Genomic DNA, 21,658 nt, shown 5'->3' with positions numbered 1-21,658 from the left:
TATCAAGCACTGGTCAAGAAAGTCTATACCCCCTCTCAAAAAAAATTATTGCAAACATCTTTGATATGTACCAGTAGGAGTTGCTTGTCATCACCTCTTCAGTTTGTAGTTAGACCTACATGACATACTGACAGAGTGTAAATTAGGTGTCCATCAGATAATTTTTTTTACAAGAGTTGTGGCCCTTTGGTATCTTTATTGTAAAACTTTGAATTGTCTGATTATTTTGGCAGTGGTAAGATATACTGATTTGATAATTTGTAGTTCAATCTTGGTGAGTTCTTGATAAGGTATTATATTTAGTTCAATTGGATAATTCAATCTCTTTTGCAGAAGTATATTAACCATTTCAAACCTACACCTGCATTTGCCCAGTACCTAAGTTTCTTAAGGTGAAATATGTACAGTACACAGGAAACAGCTTCACATTTCTTTTAGATTCATTTTCAAGTCTTTTGAAAGTATTCACAGCCTGGATAGTTAGTTCATAGTTCATGTACTTAACCATAAAAAAATTCAGAAACTGCCAATGCTAGAGGTTATTAAAGGTACAGAAAACACCAAATGATCTTCATTAGCCATATTTTTACTGTAGCCCTTCTTGTATTCAGATATGGATTTTGGAGATAACCATACATTCATTCCCCAATTAAATTAACCAAATCAGGAACAATACTGCTTGCAATTTGCAAACTTCATGTACAATCTATACATTTTTTTATCTTAAAAGTGAACCAACTGAATAACAAAGTAAAGCTGGTTATGTGGTCTATAACCATTTCTGAAAAAGGAATAAAAGTGAATTTGTTTGTTTATGACATGTATAAATCACCTCTTGTCTGTAAAGACTGTTTCTATTGAGTGATAGGTATGAACATCTCCTTTTTAGAAGTGGATTGAGATTAATGTATTGATGAATTATTTGAAGTTTGATATTGATGAGTTACTATTGATACTGTGTTGTGGTCTGGACTCTAGTGGTTGCTTTCACAACAAAGTCATAAGTGGAAAGTTGGTTGTAAGTATTGAAGTCATAATGCTGATTTTATTATGACATCATAACATAAATAAATTATACACATGACTTTTTGTGAAATTGACCACAATGGTATAAGTTTTATTACCTCTAATGGTTTTGCTTTTTTTTTAATTCAGGAAATTTCTTGTGGCCAAAATACACCAAATGAATAAAAATGAGTATAATCAACAATTTATTGTGCATTTAATAGACAGTCAAACTAAACAGTAAATGATTGCACATCCATTAAAATTCAATAAAACATGTATCAGTAATTTAACTTTTTTACAAAGCAATTTGATTGTTTTCATCATTCACAGTTTTATGTTTTATTTCAGCCTAACAACAAACAAATATGAACAAAATAATAAAAAATGCACATTTAAAATGCTTTTGTATACTACAAAGTGTTGAGGGAACAAATAAGATGTTTTAGCAACCACTTCCTCATTGCCAACAAGTAATTTTGACAAAAAGTGATTGACTGTAGTAAAAAAACTTGCTGAATTTAAAAAAAAGAGCATAATATATTGACCAATATCATATGTTAACAGTTCAAGTTTGAGTAAAAGACAAATCTCAACAACATCATCCATAATAACAAATCAAGAGTGATGAAAAACACTACACCTTAAACCTCTATAAATAAAAAAAGTCATGGTGATATCACAAATAAGCTTGAAACAAACTTCATTTTTTACTTCTAGCAGAGTGTGGATTTGATTTATACTAACTATTTGTACTGTTAAATAATAGCAAGGTGTAAAGTAACACATACATTCCACTTACGTTGATTATTGCCTAGAATTTATCAGTTTGGTAATTTTGTTACATGTGTATTACCCTTTATCATAAAAGCAGCTAAGCTCACCAACTAGTTGACAAAACTATGATTTGCATACAGATAGATACACACATTTATAAATGGACTAGAATAAAGTTGGGATACTTTTGGAACATGAATTTTTACTTTAACAGACAGTGCAAGAGTATAACAAAGACAACACATTGGCAGTTGCCAGTCAAAACCAAATAAGTTCCCAATGTTTTTTTTCTGACCACAAGATCATATACAAAAACTAAAACCATTAGGTAAAGCTATTATCTTGGTTAATTTTCCTATTTCCAAGTACAACGACTCCAATATTTTTATTATTAGTATGCAATTCAACCTTAACCTGAAATTTATCATGATAATGCTGACACACGAAATTGTATTTGAATGTGTTTTACTTAATTAAAATCTGCCAAGGATTTCCATGAGGAATTCAATGAAAAAAAAAAACACACAATCATAAAATTTTACCAGAAATAAAAAAATCAATTTTTAGGGTGTTGCCCCACTTTGGCCCCCAACAAACTGAAATACTAAATGCTATTTGAAATCTGTTAAATATTCTTCAAACAAAATTTATAAGAAACATTTTGTTTTATTAAATTGCCAAAATTGAATGAAAAATAACCCTTCTACATCAATTTTAAACCAATGCCTATTTTACCCATTTTTGTCCCTTATTGTCTGAAACCCCTCATCTGATACTGCAAGAAATAGGCACTTCATTTCACTACTTTTGATCATAGTAAATGTAACAAATGTAGATAATATCTAGTATCACATTATGTATATTTATGTGGAAATTTAAGTTTTCCTTTTTTTTCATAACCACAAAAATATTTTATACTGATATAACTTTTTTCTTCAAAATTTGAAATATGACTAAAATTGGTAAATAGAAAAAAATATATCAGTGATCTGTATTTAGTAAAACTTCTTTAACTTTCTTACCAGTTCAATCCATCTTATTATTAAAATTAATCAATGAATGAAAACAAATATTACAGCAGGTAAAATAGTTAACTTTATGGAACAGTGTTGGTCTTATTTTGATTACATGACCACCATGATGTCCTACAGTAATTATCTGAACAAAAGACAAGATCCAAACTTTTTTATTCCATCAGTATTTGAATCTACATATGAACGAATGTTTTGAATCTTCTAAGTTGTCCAATTAACTCAATTAGACAATTCATCAGGTAATGGTCATTCAAGGGAAAACCAACTTTATTTCCTAAAGTTAACTGTTTCGAACTCACTCAACTGAAAGAAAATCAGAATATAAAGGCACTATCCTGGCAACAAACCTATTTTGTATATACAATCCCTCTATAAAATGCTCCACAAATAATATTTTTCTTATTACTGGTATTGACAGTTTAGTATTTATCACTGCTGACCTTATCTAGATTTAATAAAAAGTGCCATTGTATTACTATGCACAGACAGACAGACAAACCACATATGGCATATCTAGCATTTTTGCTAGTGATTATTAGTAAGTTATGGCACATGAAATGAATTGGCCTCAGAAATGATTTACCTTTAAAAGGAATGAGATAAACATAATTGTACTACAATACATTACCAACTATGAGATAAACATTTAGTTCTGCTTGGATTGAATTTCATTTCTATTGGCATCTAATTTTAAACTTATGACTTTCGTTACACCACGGCACATTTTATAAAACCAAAAAACATTTATGCTATCTAAAATCACACAGGAAAGGAAAAGGACAAATCGCATATGTCCTGCGTTATTAAAAGATTTTGTTCCATACACATTATAAACAATGTACCAATAATGTGGAATTGCCAGAATCCGTACCACAAAAAATGTGACAGTCATAACAACACCATTAACTATATTCTGTTTACTTGTCTTGGGATAACCAACTGTGTCTATAAACCACCTGAAAAAAGGGAATAAATATAAAGGGAACAATATCTTGCTAAAAATAAAACAATGACAGGGTAAAAAGAAAATTATAGAATTTGAATTATCTAACAAATTCAATTACTAACAATACAATCAACCAATTAAGCCGTAATCACGAACTACTGAATCGTATGACACTGGTGTATATTCAAGCAACAATCATCAAAACTCGAAATACTGTGAGCAAACTCACAAAGAGAATATCCACCTATAAAACAGAATTACATTCAAACACATAAGTTCAAATATCAGCACTTGGAATCTGACAAGTATTATTTTCCTTCATGACATAAAAATATGATGCCAAACCTTCTTAGAATTGTTTCTCAAAGCCTCAAGCCTTGAGCAGTTTAGGAGGAATTGTGATACAAGAAAAATGGACAGACTAATGGTAACCCATACTTTGAATTTTTCTACTTACAAGTCACAAATGACATCTATAGGTCAACTTTAAAAGTTTAATTCCTTATTGTTTCTTTTTAACTAAGAGAAGAATGAGTGCTTAATGGAAAAATAAACACTCCAAAGTCATGATCTGTTGAATATATCTTACCTTAAATCAACAAATGGTGTAGATATTTCTGCCAACAATCTGTATATTGCAAAAAATGACATTGTTCCATAACCCTAAAATATAAGTGACATAAATGGGTTCAGATGATGGTGTTCAATGAAAATTGCTCTTATTGAAGATTTATTGAATCGGGGGTGCCTCAATATTCTATTCTTGGACCTAGCTTTGAAATTTATTAACAACATAGTGTTGCTGACACTAGTTTTTATATCATATTTTGGACACTCCATAAACTGCTTTGCAAGCTTTAAAAATGTAGGCTACAAAATTGTTGTTTAAGAAACAATGAAAGAATCATTTTTTTAAAAAGAAAGTATAACTTTATCTTGGACAGATTTACCCTTGAAAACATGTATGGTAATTTCCTTTCATTCAATCTTCATTAAAATTTGATAATGTTACATAGCATTTGAGTAACATCTCAACAACAAACCTCTATTCTAACTATCTTCTTCCATCAACTCATTAAACTAGTTAACAAGTTAAAATTTGATATTCATTATTTTAATGTAATTTTTATGAACAGATTAAAGAAATTTAGAAATGCATCAAAAATATTATTATGCTAGTTCTAAAAAATCCACTCTAGGCTTTGTATAAACAGTTCATCTTAGAATTAGTCTTTTTCAGTTCTCAACCAATGTTGAATCACATAAACTAAAATGTGAAATCAACTTTTCATTACTTACTGTGCAAAATATGGCCATTAATTAAATTATGGAACTAAGTGAATATGCTCAAATGTCCTACGCCTACACATTCCTTGGAGAGATGTGAAAATTTTTTATTCTAATAATCTACTAGGATAGAAAAAAGATTGAAAATGGACCAAACTTTGTTGTATTTGATACAACATATAATAACATACATGCCATGTATCATGATAAGCACTGACAATACTGTTTCAGTAATACACTTACTGTAAACATATATTAATTTTTGCAGCATACTAATTTTCACTGTTTTGGCAGTGGACAGAAAACCATAAAAAAAGTACATGCAAAATGGATTTTTAAATAACGCTAAAACATTTTTTTTAAACCATGAAAATCCATACCTGCCAATATGTTCACTTCACAAAATACTTCAGAGGTATACATTCAGACATTTTTAAGACCAATGAAGTAGATAATATGAACTGAATGTTCTAATGATATGTACATCTTTGTATTGTGTACCTAATCTTTACCATATTTCAGAAAATTTAATTCAAAAGTTTCAGACTTGCTAGAATGACAAAATGACAATGACAAAAATAAATGCAGATCAAAGGACCACAATTAAGAAACAAATCACAGAAACTAATTGTTTTACCACAGTCTGGCTGCTTCTGTCACATTATTTCATTGTGAACAATTAGGGGGGTTTATATATCAATACAAATTAACTGTAGCATTTATTTTTCCTAGACTATCAGCCAGAAGTTATCAATCCAAATGAAGAATTAATTTAAAAAGTATAATCAATTAATTTATTATTGACATGGATCTCTTTTTGATTAGAATCTCCTTATTATATGAAATGCTATACATGTACCAGTATTTGTAAATCTAAATCTACTACATGTACTAGTACTTACAACGACTTGGTAATAAGCATAAACAGTTGCAAAATGGTGAAACAAAAAGTACCAATCCCATAACAGCTTGTAGTGATATGTAACAATGGTTGTATCTGCAAACAAAAGGAAGTGAACCAATTGCAAATATAAATGTAAAAGGCAATGACATGAAAAGCAGATTTTGTGAATTTCTTCATAATGTAGATCACAGCTTTTTTTCTTTATTGAAATTAAACCATATTTTTTCTTTTTTGATTACATTTTTGTACATGTATTTTTAATCATTCTTTTTTTAAACCACATTTATAAAACTAGAAATACAATGAAAATGACATCTGAAAAATAAATATTTTTCTTCAAGCACATTGACAGAATAATGCCTAATCTTCATATAAAATATGAAATAAAGAGCTTTGCTAAGCGCAGCACGGTACAACCACAGTGGTTGAACCCTGAACAATTGGGGAAAGTGTAAACACAAAACAATAAGAGACACTTGAAGACTGAATAAAAAACCTAACTAGAAATTTTCATGAGGAATTCAAAAAAAAAATTAAATTGGAATAAAATCTAAAAAAATGATTTTTTGGTGTGTGGCCCCTTTGATCCCTTTAAACTAGAAAAAGGCAAAATATATCTGAATTCTGAATGAAAAACTCTGGCAGGGATTTTCATAAGGAATCAAAAAAAAAAAATTTGAAATCCAACCAAAAATAAGAAAAAGTTGATTTTTTTGGGCATGCTTAATTTTGTACCCCCCCTTAACTCAAATGCAATTAAAGATAAACCAACCATGTGAACATTTTCCAAAGCAGCATTTCAAAAGGAACAGATTGAAAAAAAATTGTAACAACAAGAAGCTTTTTCTATCAATTCTAATGATAGCACCAATATTCCCTCTTTTAGATCCTTATTTCTGAAAGTGGTGGGGCAAAAACCCTCTAACCCTGTAGGACCCTCCACCACGTCTTTAGGAATAATGTGTTAAAATTTCAAAAAGACTGGATACGTTTACTCAAGTTAACAGATGCAAATCCCAAATAACAATGACACGGACAACAATGATGACAACAGAGTGATACCATTATATGACTGAAAAGTTTTTTTGCGGCCGTATAAAAGAAAATTCTAATTTAAGAAAAAGTTTGGCTTACATACAGTGAACAGAACACCCTTCACATACCAAAAAACATATATCCCACACATATTGCACATGCTATTCTTGAAATAGGACTGTCATACCTGAAAAATTGAACATACTAAATTAGTACATGTACATGTACTACATAAGAAAGTGGAACATTATTATCAGTTAAAACTGTGCAAATAAAATACACCTTGGCCCAGTTGTTCAAAACTTCATCCACAAGATTAATATCTATCCTCAGTATCCTGAATAACTTATGTCTACACAACAACCTGTTAAAAACAGCATTACTCGAAAACTATAAATGGATTGTGTTGAAAATTGATAAAGCCAACATGGTACAAATAAAAAAGTTACAAGATAACTACATGTAGCCATATGTCCCCAACTGTGGCTGATTAATTCAATAAAATCTAACATGATGTTAAAGCTGTTAAAAGGAGAGTGAAATACTCATTCATTTGTAATGCCTTGTTGTATTTGTCGAACAGTATGCATGGAATTCCTGAAATAGTGTATTTTTCATAGGAGTTGCATTCACAGTCTTCTATAAAAGAAACATGTTAAAAAATAATCTAAGTCCTATTACTAAAATGAGAATTTGTCAAATCAAAATTGAAGCACATTTACACTACATATTACAAAGTATTAAAAGTATCAATCAAGCAGTTTCAGATCAGTTGAGTCCACAAGGTCCTATTTTGTTGAAAATTGCTGGAAAAGGTCTTTAAGTCCCACAACTCCAACAAAATTTGCAGAATCAAAATGGTACTGTAGTATGCACACCTACACTTCATAACAATACAACATACCAAAAATCATAAGAATCTGTCCAGTGGATTTATAAGAATTGCATCCACAACAGCTTACAATCGGACAGATGCCTACCATTACCATGTCCCACAATAGCTTCTAATTTGCCATAGGGGAGAAAAACCTTAAAAAGAGGAAGTGGTAAACAGTTTAATTGGAGATCTTACAATGGATTTGTGTTAGAAATCAAATTTCATATTTATTCTATACTGCCAATCAATTATTCACAGTCTGAAAAAAAAATCTTTTATCAGTTCTCATGTCAACATCTGCAAATCCCCAAAACTGGGATGACAATTTTTCAAAATAACATTATTCAATGTAGCACTAAACATTTTAACAGCTCCTTGGATACTTCCTGATTTTTTTTAATATAGAAACTACATGAGTTGGCCAGATGGACAGTCAGCCACACAGCTGTCAATTTAAATAGACTTACTGTATCACATTATCCTACAGTCTACATGTCAGCCACTAAGTGTGGTGTGGTAAAAAAGAGATTCACTCCTTTTCTGACACATTTTCCCTAATAGTATTTTTTAAGATACTGATCTTCTCATTCTGTTACAACAAATTTTCATTTTACAACAAATTCATCATCACAAATGCTGCTATCCCAACTGATATTAGATATCATTACTTAGAAGAGATCAGTCCTGTCCCTTTCAGTCATATGTTGTATTTTAAGGTGGTAATATTGAACATATATACATCCATGACTTTTTATTTTCCCATTAAGTAATGTTTCCAATGTTTAAACAGTTTATATGAATTAACCTTGTTTCCAGCAGTTTACACTGATAAACCATTAACCTCGCAGTTAATAAAAAATGTAAACTGGCCCAAACCAGGTTATGGAGTATAATCTGTTCAAAAATTAGAAACATTCCTTATATTTTAATTTCTACAGAATGACAGTCCAAATATTGATCATTGACTGGTTTTCAAAATGTTACTTTGTTTGGGTTTACTTGTATCGCAGAATGCAAACCAATGGGCGTTAATGACTACACAGTAACCAAGCCAGGTTAAACAAAATAACCTGGTTTGCTCAAAGAGAACCAACCAATCAGAAATCACCAAATATATGGTAAATTAAAATGTATGTGAAGTTTAAACCATAAAACACCATTGTTACACTTGAGTTCAGAATATACATTTTGTATAATTAATTGTCATAGACGTTGTCATCTCCTCCCTACCACTTGACCCCAAGTTAAGTTCTTAATGCCATCTTACCATACTGGATCAGTCCACATTTCTCTGTCATATATGGCAAACACTGATAGAAAACTCATCACAACTGCATGGACCAAGGAATAAACACTAAGATAACAATTAACACAATATACTTTAATGAAAAATAAATCACATACATTAGCTAATTCACTTAGTTTAATAGGAATCTTAATTCATGCATTAGTCTGACACAGAAATGTTTGTCAAAGGTGTATTCCAGTGAGTGGCAGTATCATCATTTAAAAATTTTGAATGTATAAAACAGTTAAACTTGCAATAACAAATCTTTATGTGTCCATGAAAACTCTGTTAAACATGAATGAAAATATTTTAACCACTTAGAAATGGCCTATACAGGTAATTGTTTCAACAACATGCACACCTCAATGATAATTAAACAGTATATCCAAAAAAAACTTATATATACAAATAACATGAACATCATATTGTGTGCACTGTCATTCATGTTTTGAGATCAAATTCAAAAAATATTTAAGAGTCTATTGTTCATTTACAACACTTCTTGCAAAGAAGTGTACATAAACCCCTGAAAAATTTTTTTTTTCATTCAAACAAGGTTGATGATCCTCATATTGGCCAAGCAGATTAATGTACAGGATTTTTTTTTTACAATTGACAATGTTACCAAGAAAAACAATCTGTTCCTCACAAAATAAGTTAAAGGCTTGCAATAAAAATTTTAAAAAATGCGGTGAAATTAAAAATAATGGGTTAATGCAAATCAAAGTGTTCTTTGCAGAAAAGTCAGTTTCAAATAAAACTATAAAAATTGAACTGTTGCAAACTAAACAGATGATGTAATAATTATATACTCACTAAGTATGCCATATTAGCTGTTTTTCTTGTGAAAGAGTTTTATAGGTTGGGCAAATGAAAGCTGACAGTGAATGAATCTGTGTGTAAAACACAAGCAAGACAACATATGATAAACCAATGTACGGCATATATATCCAGTCCCACTCTAATACTTCTAATCTTGTCATCCTGTGATCTCAAATCTAAAACATATGGAATAAGAGTTTATAATGTATGCAAGTAAGCCAACTTACAGAAACATTAAACATTGCTTTGATGACATTAGCCAGGCAAACAAATGAAAAAAAAAATAATAATTGCTATTCAAATGAACAAGACAGCTAAATGTGTAGACAAGTTACCTCAATATAAACTTCATTAAATCAAGTAATTAATTTCCACAACTTAAATATCAATCACCTATAGGATAAACCAGATTTAAAACATTATACAATGACTGATTAAATATCAATATTCTATACAATTTAACTGATAACTTTAAATTCAGTTTATTGACCTGATAGTATATAGATTAACTTGTCTGTCACCCATTTATCTGCACTTGTACTGTAGATAAACTTACTAAATGCATCAATATGACCACTATGGATAAACTTCAGTGCAAGGATCAATAAAAATACCTTCTATAAATGAACTGATGTTAAGTGATTAAATGTTATGCAAAATTTTATTGCATCATAAATCATATCAGACTGAATACCAACTTAAAAGTAAATCCACCACCTTACAAAACAATTACTGATGTTCAAATAGATTACAGTAACTAAATAAAATACCAATAAATGTATTTTTTTTATAACCTAGACTTGCTACAAGTCTCCCTGTAATATGTATTTTATTTGATCTTCATTCACTATCCAACTGCTATACAGAGAGACTTGTATAATCTTCAGTGTCCATAATTGAGGCCAGAAAATTTAGCAATAAAATTTCATTGAACCTGTCACCTTGGTAATAAAAATGTACTTAAAACCCAAACATCACTGATAGTTATATAATAAGGGTGATAATAACCATATTATTCTAACATTCCTAAGCTATGTAACAATTAGTATATATTTTGTGCTTATGGATTCAGATGTTCCTTTAAACACCTGAAAAGAAATTTCTTTATATTGACTATACACCAACAACAAAACAATTAGTATGTGTATTATGTGGTGATAAAGTTGTAAAAAGAGAGTATAGAAGAAAGTTATTTCATGGTAGTACAAAAACAGAATTTTGTCATCTTATTGAAAGGCACTTGGATATTTCTATTTGTCAAGATTTACATACCTTTTATGTAGAAAGTGCCTCAGAAATGTTAAAAAACTTGAAGAAACAATTAAATTATTTAAAGACTCATATAACAAAACATTGGTAAAATTGCAACATTCCCGTGGAAAGGAAAATCCTATTTACTCTAAACTGGTTGATAAAAGAATCATACACTGTATAACCAAGTCTGCATTCCTAGCTTTTAGAAGCAATTAATTTTATGAGTGAACTGTGGAAGAGCAGTGACAAGATTAGGTGGTCTATCTATAGGTGACCAGAATATGGTCACAGGCTCTGCAGATTATACAAGTCTCTCCGTACAGCAGTTGGATAGTGAATTAATATTTTATAGTAATGATATTTAATCAAATAAAATATATATTACAGAGAGACTTGTAGCACGTCTATTTATAACCCTGTCGGTCAGGAAATGGGTCTGTGTTTGTCTTCTGACTATTTGTTTTTATTCTGTATTACTGTGATGGGTGTTGTACAGCAAACATTAATTATTAGTTAAACATGTATTAATTTTTTAGAAAAAATTATGAATCTAGCTAGCACTTTAAATAATCTATTAAGGCTAACTTTTTTAAATACAAATGTATCTTCAAGAGTCTTTTACAGGAATAGTCACTATTACTAAAGGAAAATACAACACTGAACGCTTTTTCCTTATTTCCCAATGCCAATCAACTTACCTTACTTGAAGATGAAATGGATATTTTCTTGATTCAGTCATTTAGGAATTAACTGATTTTATGGGGCTGGGATTTAATATTTAAGTTAATATTTTCTGCCAAGGCTTTTCTTTTACCTTAGGCTATATTATAAAAAAGTCTATGATGTTTCCTGGATTTTTCCCCTGGGTTCTGGTGCTGTTTTATTATATTCCATGCCTACAATGTACCTCAACAAAAACACTATTGTTAAGGTGAAAATTAACTTTTGCGGTTGTCTTTCAAAATAATTAGATTTCATTTAAGTAGCACTCCAGTTAAGAATCATGCAAAATGTGATTCATGGTTGGAAAGCCTACTTATTTTTGTTTTCTGATATATTGTTTAAAATGTTATAGTAAACAGAAATTTACAAGTGACTTTTTATATAACCCTTCTTCTTAGGAGATAAAAATCATGAAGAATGAACTGCAGAATTCAAAATTAAGGGAGATAACTCTGTAAATGACACTAAAATACAATAGATATTGTTGGATTTTCAATGTGGATTATCTTTTAAGAGCAGACAGATTGGAATGAATAATTATGCACTTTATCATATAAACCTATAAAGCAACTTAATAACGAAAATAAAAATGTGTAACCTTTTTTGGTGGTGGATCACACATTACAATACTTGCATGATTCTGAAAACTTTCAAAACTGACTGTTGTAATGTCTTTGTTGTTCTTGTCTGAATTTGAAGCCTCTACATTGAAACAGTATCTCTATGGGATAAGCTTTATCAACTCTACTGTTCAATTTATTTTTAGCAGACATATTTCAAATTGTATTAGCAGAAAAAAGTAAGTTTGCTGATGATGTCACCATTTGACATACAAGGAAATAATGTCAAATGCCTACTGAAAGAACTTCAAAATGATATTGATTGTATACATCAATAGAGCAGACAATGAATGATGAAAATAAGTGTGGAAAAAAAAGAATAATGTATATTCAGTAGAACTATTATCAACAATGATCGATATGTGTACTTGAAGATGGGAACACACAAGAGACTCCCAGGAGCCTGAAGTTGTCCAACAATTTTGACCCAAGAAGTCTTTGGTAGGACTTATCATAAGAATCATTTCAACATTTGAATGTTTCTTTTAATCTATCATAGTTTTCAAGATATTGACTGAAAATTAAAAAAAAATGAAGTCATTTTTCCCATTTCAAGGGACAACGAGTCGTCTGACAAACTTTTTCCCTGAAGACTTTTGTATCCCTAATAATAAGGATCATTTCAGCTATTGAAAGAATTTGGCTAAACCTGATGGTATATATATATATAAACGTCTAAATATGTTCAACATCACCAGAAGATGGTAAAATTTAAATTGAATATTTCAGATAACAGATATCCTTCCTCAGCATAAAACTCATAAAGATCTGTTATCTTAAATATTCAATTTAAATATTACCATCTTCTGGTGATGTTAAACATATTTATACGTTTATTTTATTTATTGTTATGTTTCGCATCGTTTGTAAAGATCCATCACCCCGTAAGAGTGATTGCTGACTATTATTTAGACGATTAATATATATATATATATATAAAACCACTGTCTGACCCCTATGTTCTATTTTTAGTAACAGCAGCCATGTTTTTGGACAGATAAAAAATCTCCAGACCAGTTCTATGCAGGATACACCAAGGAACATTCATACCAAGTTTGGTTCCAATTGATCAAATAATGTCCGTGGAGAAGATTTTTGAAAGAAATAACATTAAATTTAGCAAATAAACTTCAAAATAAGGCAAGAACTCCAACATGCCTAAACCGATTAAAACGAATATTTGACCACAGACAGATCTCATCATGCTGAACACTATCATGTCAGATTTTAGCTAAACCTAACGGTTTTGGAGATATGTGTGAAAAACTACTGTCTGACCCCTATGTTCTGTTTTTAGTAACAGTGACAATGTTTTTCAACGAATCAAAAATCAAGTCTGGTCCCAATAGGTCAAGTAGTGTCTGAGGAGAAGAGTTTTGAAAAATTGTTAATGACAATGACGGAAGCCAAGTGATGGCAATAGCTCATCTGAAACCAAACAAAAAAACTGAAAATATTAGGTGTTGCACTTGATACCAAAATGACATTCAATGCCAATATAGACAACATTCAAAAGAAAACCAAACAATCACTTGGAATACGGAGAGATATTAAAGGGATAGCCAAGGTTTCGACAAAAAGATTAATCGAATTATACCGATCTTTTAAAAGTTCCGCTATTAATTATGCTAGCTGTATTTGGCAGATAATTAATTCTACATCCCTGGATAAACTGAATAAGATACAAAGACATGGACTAGCTTTGTGCCAATAACTACAAGTCTGGGTGTCCTGCAAGTCATTGGTTTAGTATTGCCAATTGAGTCCAGAAGGGAAGAAATTGCAATAAGAAAATTGGCAAAAATCAAGTCAAACAAAACCACAGTACAAATCAAATGTAAACTTTAAAACTTGAAAACCAAGACCATTCCAGAAACATATGTATCACCAATAGGGCAAATGTTGTTACAAGCAATTGAAATGGAAAAAAAGAAACATCAATAAATGTTGATAGCATTGAAAAACAATTTGAAAGCTGAGGAATGCAAGCATACAAGAAATCCACCTGAATATTGGACAACATTAGGAAGTTAAAAAAATTGGACCAATGAACAAGGTAATGAAGGTAAAAACATCATTTGGAGTTAAATTTTAATTTTTATCATCAAATACTGCAGCAGCTTTAACCAATGGTTCATACATGAGGATCCTTGGACCTGTGGATCAGGGGACCATTATTTTTTATAAAGATGAACAGGAAACAATTAAATATCCCGTCACAAACTAAGGATTCATCCTACTTGCAGAACTTGTCACAATTAAGCTTGTACTGGAGAAAGTTGACAATTACAAATACTGCTCAATGAACCAAATCAATATGTTCTCAGACAGTCATTCATTGCCATAATCACTCTAAATTGGAACTCAGATAATTACTGACAAACAATTCATGAAATCAAAACAAGAAAAAAGAAATTGGCAAATAAATGCATTCTGGTAAATATTAACTGGGCTCCAGATCATGCAGACATTTGAGGCAACAAAGATGCAGATTGACCAGCAAAAGCAGCAGCCGAAGACGCAGAAAGGAGTGACCAAACATCAACTGTTATAACCAAACAAGATATTATTCATGCTGCTAAAACATCGGTCACAATCACATAGCAGAAACAATGGAATATGATTGAAGTTGGGAGGAAATATTATAATCATCACCCTCAGATCAAATCCAAAAGAAAACTACCCAAGGACCATCCAACTAAAAAGCACTTTACTTTGATAAATGGACTCAGATAAAGATACTGGTACTCAATGCTAAAGGGATATCAACACTTGAATAAAACACATGTGGAGGATAACAAATGCACTTGCGGTGACATTGAAACATTACTTACAAATGTAAGTCAATGTGATGAATATGATATAGAAAGAGAAAAACTGAGGCATTTTGTATATTTCAAAATAGGATCCTTAAATTTGGATATGGACACCCTAATCAGGGTTCTCCCTGGATTGAAATTTAACCATAGAGTAAAATTTTCAAAACAGTTTTTCCCATGGCTGTCCACAGCATGTTTTGTGTTTCAGTACAAGTGATAAGAAAGATAACATACATAGTATTACAATTTTTATTCATTTCTTTTATTGAATTATAATATTTCATCAATGTGAAACACTGTCACCAATATCAGTGTATAATATGCCCACATCAAGCTTCATTTTCCCTAAACTGGACCACCAATCAACGGCTCTATCAAAATTAAAGTCTATTGATGGTGGTCCTTGTGTGGTACCATCAAAAAATTATTCAAAACTTTCTGAGAAAGTCTGTTTTACGTGGTCTGTTCCTAGATTTTGTTTTAACTAAATTGAGTATGCTGGATCCTCTCTCACAACCTGCAGTGGAAACAGGAATCAGCATACAGATCTCAGTTAGACTGGCCAAATAAGGATGTAATTCTTTGTATTTAGTTTTCAATTACTTTAAAATGAACTTCATGTTGCTCTTCATGTGCACATGTATGACTAATCTGAAAGACTGATATTCCTGAACAGCTGATAATTCATCTATTCAGATCTATTCAGCTTTGATGAATAATGTGCTCTTTTGGATACTTTGTGTGGCAATAGTTATTTTAAAGGTTTCAAATTCATTTATATAGGTATTCATCTTGTTAACATATTTCATTTTATTCTTAATAATCTATCATTAACTCTGTTAAATTGTTAACTGCAAAATGGACTAGAGGAGATTTCATAATTGGAGGCTGATGGATGACGGTGATCAATTTTAAAATAAGCATAAATATGAAATCTAGCATTACGATTCCCTGTCACTCTTATTTCCTGTGGTAATAAACCGTTTATCGAGATGATCTCACTTTTTAATCATGGCACACATTGTTTTAATCATGGCGGCTATGTTATCACCATGGCAGACTTTAACCATGGTGATGTGCCATGATAAAACAGGTCAAGGAGAACCCTGCCTAATTAGTATGGATGCAGGTAAAGATATTCTTTTTGTTCTGTGTGATTATATTGATGAGACAAAAAGATTCTCTTTTTTTTGACAGCACCCACCTACTTGTACAAGTGTGAGAGTACATTATTAGTGTTTACATAATTACAATTACGCATCTGAAAACTACATGTACATATGGGAAGATCTGCATAAAAGTAACGCTTTTGAAGATTGAAGATTGATTGACAAGCCAATGTCCTTGCTTGTTTAGCACTACATATTCTCAACAGTATAAACAGTTATTCATTTTCTACGCACTAGTACCTGCATCTGGTGAGAATATGAGATAATAAACTGTGATATGACATGTATCAGAAAGCCAAAGATCATTACTGGTAAACCCCTTATCTGGGGCCAGTAACTAGAAACTTAATGGTAAGTCTGAAATAGGAGTAGTCTTACGATGGTTTAAAGAGAGAAGTACAAGCTTTCTAAGAGTGTAACCAGAAAACCCTCTTAAATCTCTCGTAAATCATTTGCATTCCTCTGAAGTAGCAAAAGAGCCACTTCTTAGTAAAGTTTTCCGAAGTTACCGTCTTTAGTTTCACTTATTTGTTTAGAATGCATGGGACTTCTTCGTGTTTTGCTTTAAGTCTCTAATAATGATGATGGTGTGTATACAATTAACATTGACTTTTTCCCTTTTCCTATTCATGAACATATGTTTTATATGAGTTCAAACCTTTTTTTCATTGCCCGTGCAAGAGCTGAAGAGGTGGTCAAGGAAAAAGTTTTCTGAGATAAACCTAGCCCCTTTCCTAAAAAAAAGAAAAGCATACATTGTAAATGGCTTACCATTTGATTTCTTTTCAGAGGGTGGGCTAGAATCAAATTTGAATTAAAAGAGGCAGCATGGAAGTTTCCAAGAGATAAAAACACCATGGAAAAATAAAAAGCCATGATCAATTATTATTGTCCAGATATTTTTTGTTTATGTTAGAAAAAAAATTTTGCCACATTGTACCCAGTAAAAAAAAGCCCTACAATAACTTTAAATGAAAAGGCAGAATAGAAAATCCTCCTATAGAAATAAAATGGGTGTGTCCTTACATGGTTAAGTGCAAATTCTAATAATGAAAAAGTGAATAATTGCCACATTTGTAAACAAGAGTATCCTAGGAGCCTGAATCGCTCACCTGAAGGGCAATAAATTTGACAAGAAATTGTACAACAATTTTGACTAAAGAAGACTTATCATAAGGATCATTTTAGCAGTTGAAAATTTCTTTTTATCTATCAAAGTTTTCAAAACTGTATAAAAAACATCATTTTTCACCTTTCAAGGGCAATAACTCTTACAAAAAGTTATCTGACAAATTTTTTCCCTGCAGATGTTTGTAGTCCTAATTAAAAGGATCATTTCAGGAATTTAAAGAATTTGGCTAAACCTAACAGTTTTTGCGATATAATATGCAAAAAAGTATGGTCTGACCCCTATGTTCTATTTTTAGTAAGGACAGCCATGTTTTTTTTCACAGATCAAAAATCCCCATGTCAGTTCTATTCAGGATACCCAAAGGAAAATTCATACCAAGTTCAGTTCCAATTGGTCGAGTAGTGTCAGAGAAGATTTTTGAAAGAAATAACATAAATAGACAAAAAACATTGAAAAAGGGCAATAACTCCAGAGTGGTTTAACAAATTACAACAAAAATTTGACCACATATACCGATAGATCTCATCATGCTGAACACTTTTACACTGTCAGAATTTGGCTAAACCTAACAATTTAAACGCACTATAGACCAAAAATGAAAAATAACAATATTAACAAATAATGAAGAAAGAAAAAATAGAAAACAGATTAATGAAAATATATAAATCAATAATAGCAAATAAATATAAAAATAACAGTTGAATAAAGGAAATAATCAAAGTACTAAATAATAAAGGAATGCTTCTATCATGCATTTAAAAGAACGCTCCTAGCGTGCGTTTAAACAAATGCTTCTATCATGCATTTAAGTGCTAACCAAACACAAGCTCCTAGCGTGCATTTGAAACAAACGATAGGCGAATAATATTAACAAATAATGAAGAAAGAAAAAATAGAAAATAGAATTTATGAAAATATATAAATTAATAATAGCAAAAAATATAAAAATAACAGTTGAATCAAGGAAATAATCAAAGTCAAAGTACTAAATAATAAAGGAATGCTTCTATCATGTGTTTAAAAGAACGCTCCTAGCTTGCGTTTAAACAAACGCTTCAATCCTGCATTTAAACGAATGCAAAATGATGTGTAAACACATGATAATTGATGCACAAATGCTAAAATGGGAAACATGAATGTTTCAAGGAGTGTACATGTACTTAAGACAGAGAAACAAATTTGTTTGTTAAAGGTTGCCCTATCTACCCTTTTTTTTATACCTACCCTAACACATTTATCAGTATTTTTTTAATACAGCCAAACAGTGAAACTATCACTTTTTTAGTTGAGCACCATTAAGATCAAGAAATCCACCAATTTTTTTTAAATATTTCACCTTCCCACCAAACCTTTGTCTTCATACAATTTAACATTAAACAGAACTTTCTTGGCCTAGGTAACCAAATGACAACCATGTGTTTACGGAAGACTTGCAATATGTTTTTATTTTTTGTCTGTCATATAAATGGATGGTGTGAATTTATATCAGAATTGAAGAAATTGTTCCTTGCTCGTCACTTTTATGTGCCTAATTGTTATAGGGATAGGACCTTAACCCTTTAACCACGAAATATCCATTTACATGTAGGTACCCACCATTTTTATCCTAGTAGGGGAGAGGCAGATTTGATGTTGGATAATATTTTTTTCATAAATGGGTAAAATTTTATTTATATTTCAGCGGCAATCAAAATCAATAGGAAAATCATAGAATCACTATTTTATTTCTTCCTAAGTATGAGAAACAATTTTTTGTCTAAAATTTAGGGGAAAAAAGGTTTCACTATCCCTGATAAAGTGGACAGTGCCTTAGATATTTGGTTTTTTCGATTTTAGAGAAGAAGTCCCAATGCACTAACCATTTTTTACTTAAAATGTAAGGGGTACTCTAGATTTCTCTTATTCATTTTGACTAAACTTGCGATAAGGTGTGTTCTAGTTACTGAAGAAAATTTCTAAGCGTACTAAAAGAGTACCCAACGTTTACTGTTTTTTATCTAGTTCCACAATTTAAGTAAGAACAGTCGACGAGAGGACTACATTAATTATTAAAAGTTTACTGTCTGGTCAATAATTTAAAAAAGTCAATTCTTCAAAGAGGGTGTCTAGTTACTCAATTTATACTTAAGTTGCACATAAGATGATCTAAAGGCTAAAGAGAGCTTCTAGTTACTGGCCCCTGGTCAATTTAAGATACTTTCACTAAGAATTAACTCTTAAATGAAATTTCAATTGTCTCATGTTTGGGGCACTAATTTATACTAAAAAAAACCATTTACCTTTGTTTTACGAAATTCAATATCAATTAAGGTAGGTCGTAGCCTGTACTGGCTGTAGCCAGTGTATGGTAAACATTACAAAGTAAATAATAAAGGTTTGTTGCAATGTTGGTCTAGTATATTGGTCCGGTCATCATATGCTAACCAGAGATTATGACAAGACTTCAGAATAAATGGTTGCTGTTCATATAATATCAATTCGCTTGTCAATGTAAGTCTCATAAAGCAAATGAAACTATTGCTGACGTTCACTTTGTCTGTCAAGGGACGGGGAGCGAATCAACAGTGCAGCAAGCCAAACAGTGACAAGTCGTCCCACATCAGATACATCCCAATGTATGTTCAGTTTTTTCCATAACTAAAATCCCAAACTTTCAATCAGAGTGGGTTTTTTTTTTTTGGTAAACGAATCTATAAGTCTCTTGACCATTTTTGTCCAATTTTTCTAACCTTCGAAAACCTACCGAATCCCGCCAAAAATGTCCCTTAAATATCCAGGAACTTAAAATGTGAACGAAATAATTATTCCACTTTCAACAGCATTCTTAAATGGACAATTTTTCTCAGTTTTTCATAAATTTACATCAGATAAAGCAGGGCAGCTTTTTCTACGTTCTCGATATAAAGCCAAGTTGGGATTAGATATATATTACTTATGTTGTTAATGTTGCTTAATTAGTCCCAGTGCAAAGGAAGCATTCTTCTTCAAATCGTTCGCGGATGAGTGTTTTTTTTTCCTGAAAAAAAAAAAAAAGAATAGTTCATGAGCTGACATAGTTTATACATTAAGATACAAGACGATAGCGTAAAAGTACACAATAAACTTTAGATACTGATCGCTTTTATTGTTTCATTTCGTGCTGAAGTGTTTGCGAGCCCTTTGAAAGGAAAGGACACATATCAATGATAATTTCAAAATGAAAGGATATGGATCAAAACATGATTGTGCTCATTCGGAGTTTTAACGACAGCTTTGCAATCTGCATCTGTTATTACTCTGGCCAGGGAATGTATATCTAATATCCCTGTTCTGGCTTTGCAAGATTTTTTTGAACACCTATACGATTTATTACGATTTTTGTTCAAAGCATTAGACATTCTACATGTATACGCAAAGCCGTCAAATATTATAAATGTATATTACCAAAATGCTCATATTGTGTGTCATTCTATAGAATTACTAGTCAAAAGTTATGCATATTGTTTTTTTTTCTTTATTTTTTTCTTTTTTGTCTTGTTTTGTTGTTTGTTTGGTTTTTTTTTTTTTGGTTTTGTGTGTGTATGTGTGTTGTTTTTTTTCCATAATTTTCCGAAATTGATATACGTTGTATCTAGAATGTAATACTAAAAATCTAGTATGATTCCAAATCTTACAATAAAATCAGAATTAGGATTCTTCTGGTATAAAAAATAGGATATGATTGAAGTGCTGAGACAAATTGAAATTCAGTTTGCACTATTTAGGAAGACTCTGGCATCTACTTGCACACCATACATGTTTTCAAATTTCTACTTGATAATCGTGTTTGTATACTTGGAAAGGTTTATATACACTTATTAATATATATGAGGAGGAATATTTTTATATAGCCTAGCCGAGTGAAGATGTCACAGCGGTACGAGTTCGAGTCCCGCTTCGCAAATTTGACAGTTCTAACATCATTGGGAAATATATCAGACTCTTATA

At 31.0% G+C, this 21,658-nt stretch overlaps 1 protein-coding gene across 4 annotated transcripts; it reads right to left on the bottom strand.

The window, feature by feature from the left end:
• Positions 1-1,198: 1,198 nt before the first annotated feature.
• On the bottom strand, positions 1,199-20,267 carry LOC148628408 (TLC domain-containing protein 4-like). 4 transcript variants are annotated; one of them, XM_088586935.1, is made up of 7 exons: positions 19,972-20,267; positions 9,970-10,151; positions 9,133-9,219; positions 7,117-7,175; positions 5,952-6,046; positions 4,352-4,425; positions 1,199-3,772 (listed from the first exon to the last, which is right to left on the bottom strand). In XM_088586935.1, exons 2-7 carry the CDS (start codon positions 10,134-10,136, stop codon positions 3,463-3,465), a joined length of 792 nt encoding a protein of 263 aa, XP_088443061.1. In that variant the 5' UTR covers positions 10,137-10,151; positions 19,972-20,267; the 3' UTR covers positions 1,199-3,462. The 4 variants fall into 4 exon arrangements, with proteins under 4 accessions (XP_088443061.1, XP_088443078.1, XP_088443068.1 ...); XM_088586952.1 differs by having other exon boundaries at positions 20,117-20,266; XM_088586942.1 differs by lacking the exon at positions 19,972-20,267 and adding an exon at positions 10,311-10,456.
• Positions 20,268-21,658: the final 1,391 nt, after the last annotated feature.

This window comes from Perna viridis, chromosome 1 (genome assembly GCF_037379345.1).
Source record: "Perna viridis isolate PV_CMFRI_1.1 ecotype Kerala chromosome 1, ASM3737934v1, whole genome shotgun sequence".
Taxonomy (NCBI): Eukaryota; Metazoa; Mollusca; class Bivalvia; order Mytilida; family Mytilidae; genus Perna; species Perna viridis.
The sequence above is the reverse complement of the archived record's forward strand: the minus strand, read 5'-3'. Positions and strand labels throughout refer to the sequence as shown.

What these genes read in the sequence shown, in the direction of transcription:
- LOC148628408 (XM_088586935.1), bottom strand. Translation starts at nt 10,136, where the DNA reads ATGACAAGATTAGAAGTATTAGAGTGGGACTGGATATATATGCCGTAC. An exon ending in CAGCTAATATGGCATACTTA is followed by an intron (nt 9,220 to 9,969) that starts GTGAGTATATAA and finishes TTGTTATCTTAG; the next exon opens with TGTTTATTCCTTGGTCCATG. An exon ending in ACACCATTTGTTGATTTAAG is followed by an intron (nt 3,773 to 4,351) that starts GTAAGATATATT and finishes CCCTTTTTTCAG; the next exon opens with GTGGTTTATAGACACAGTTG.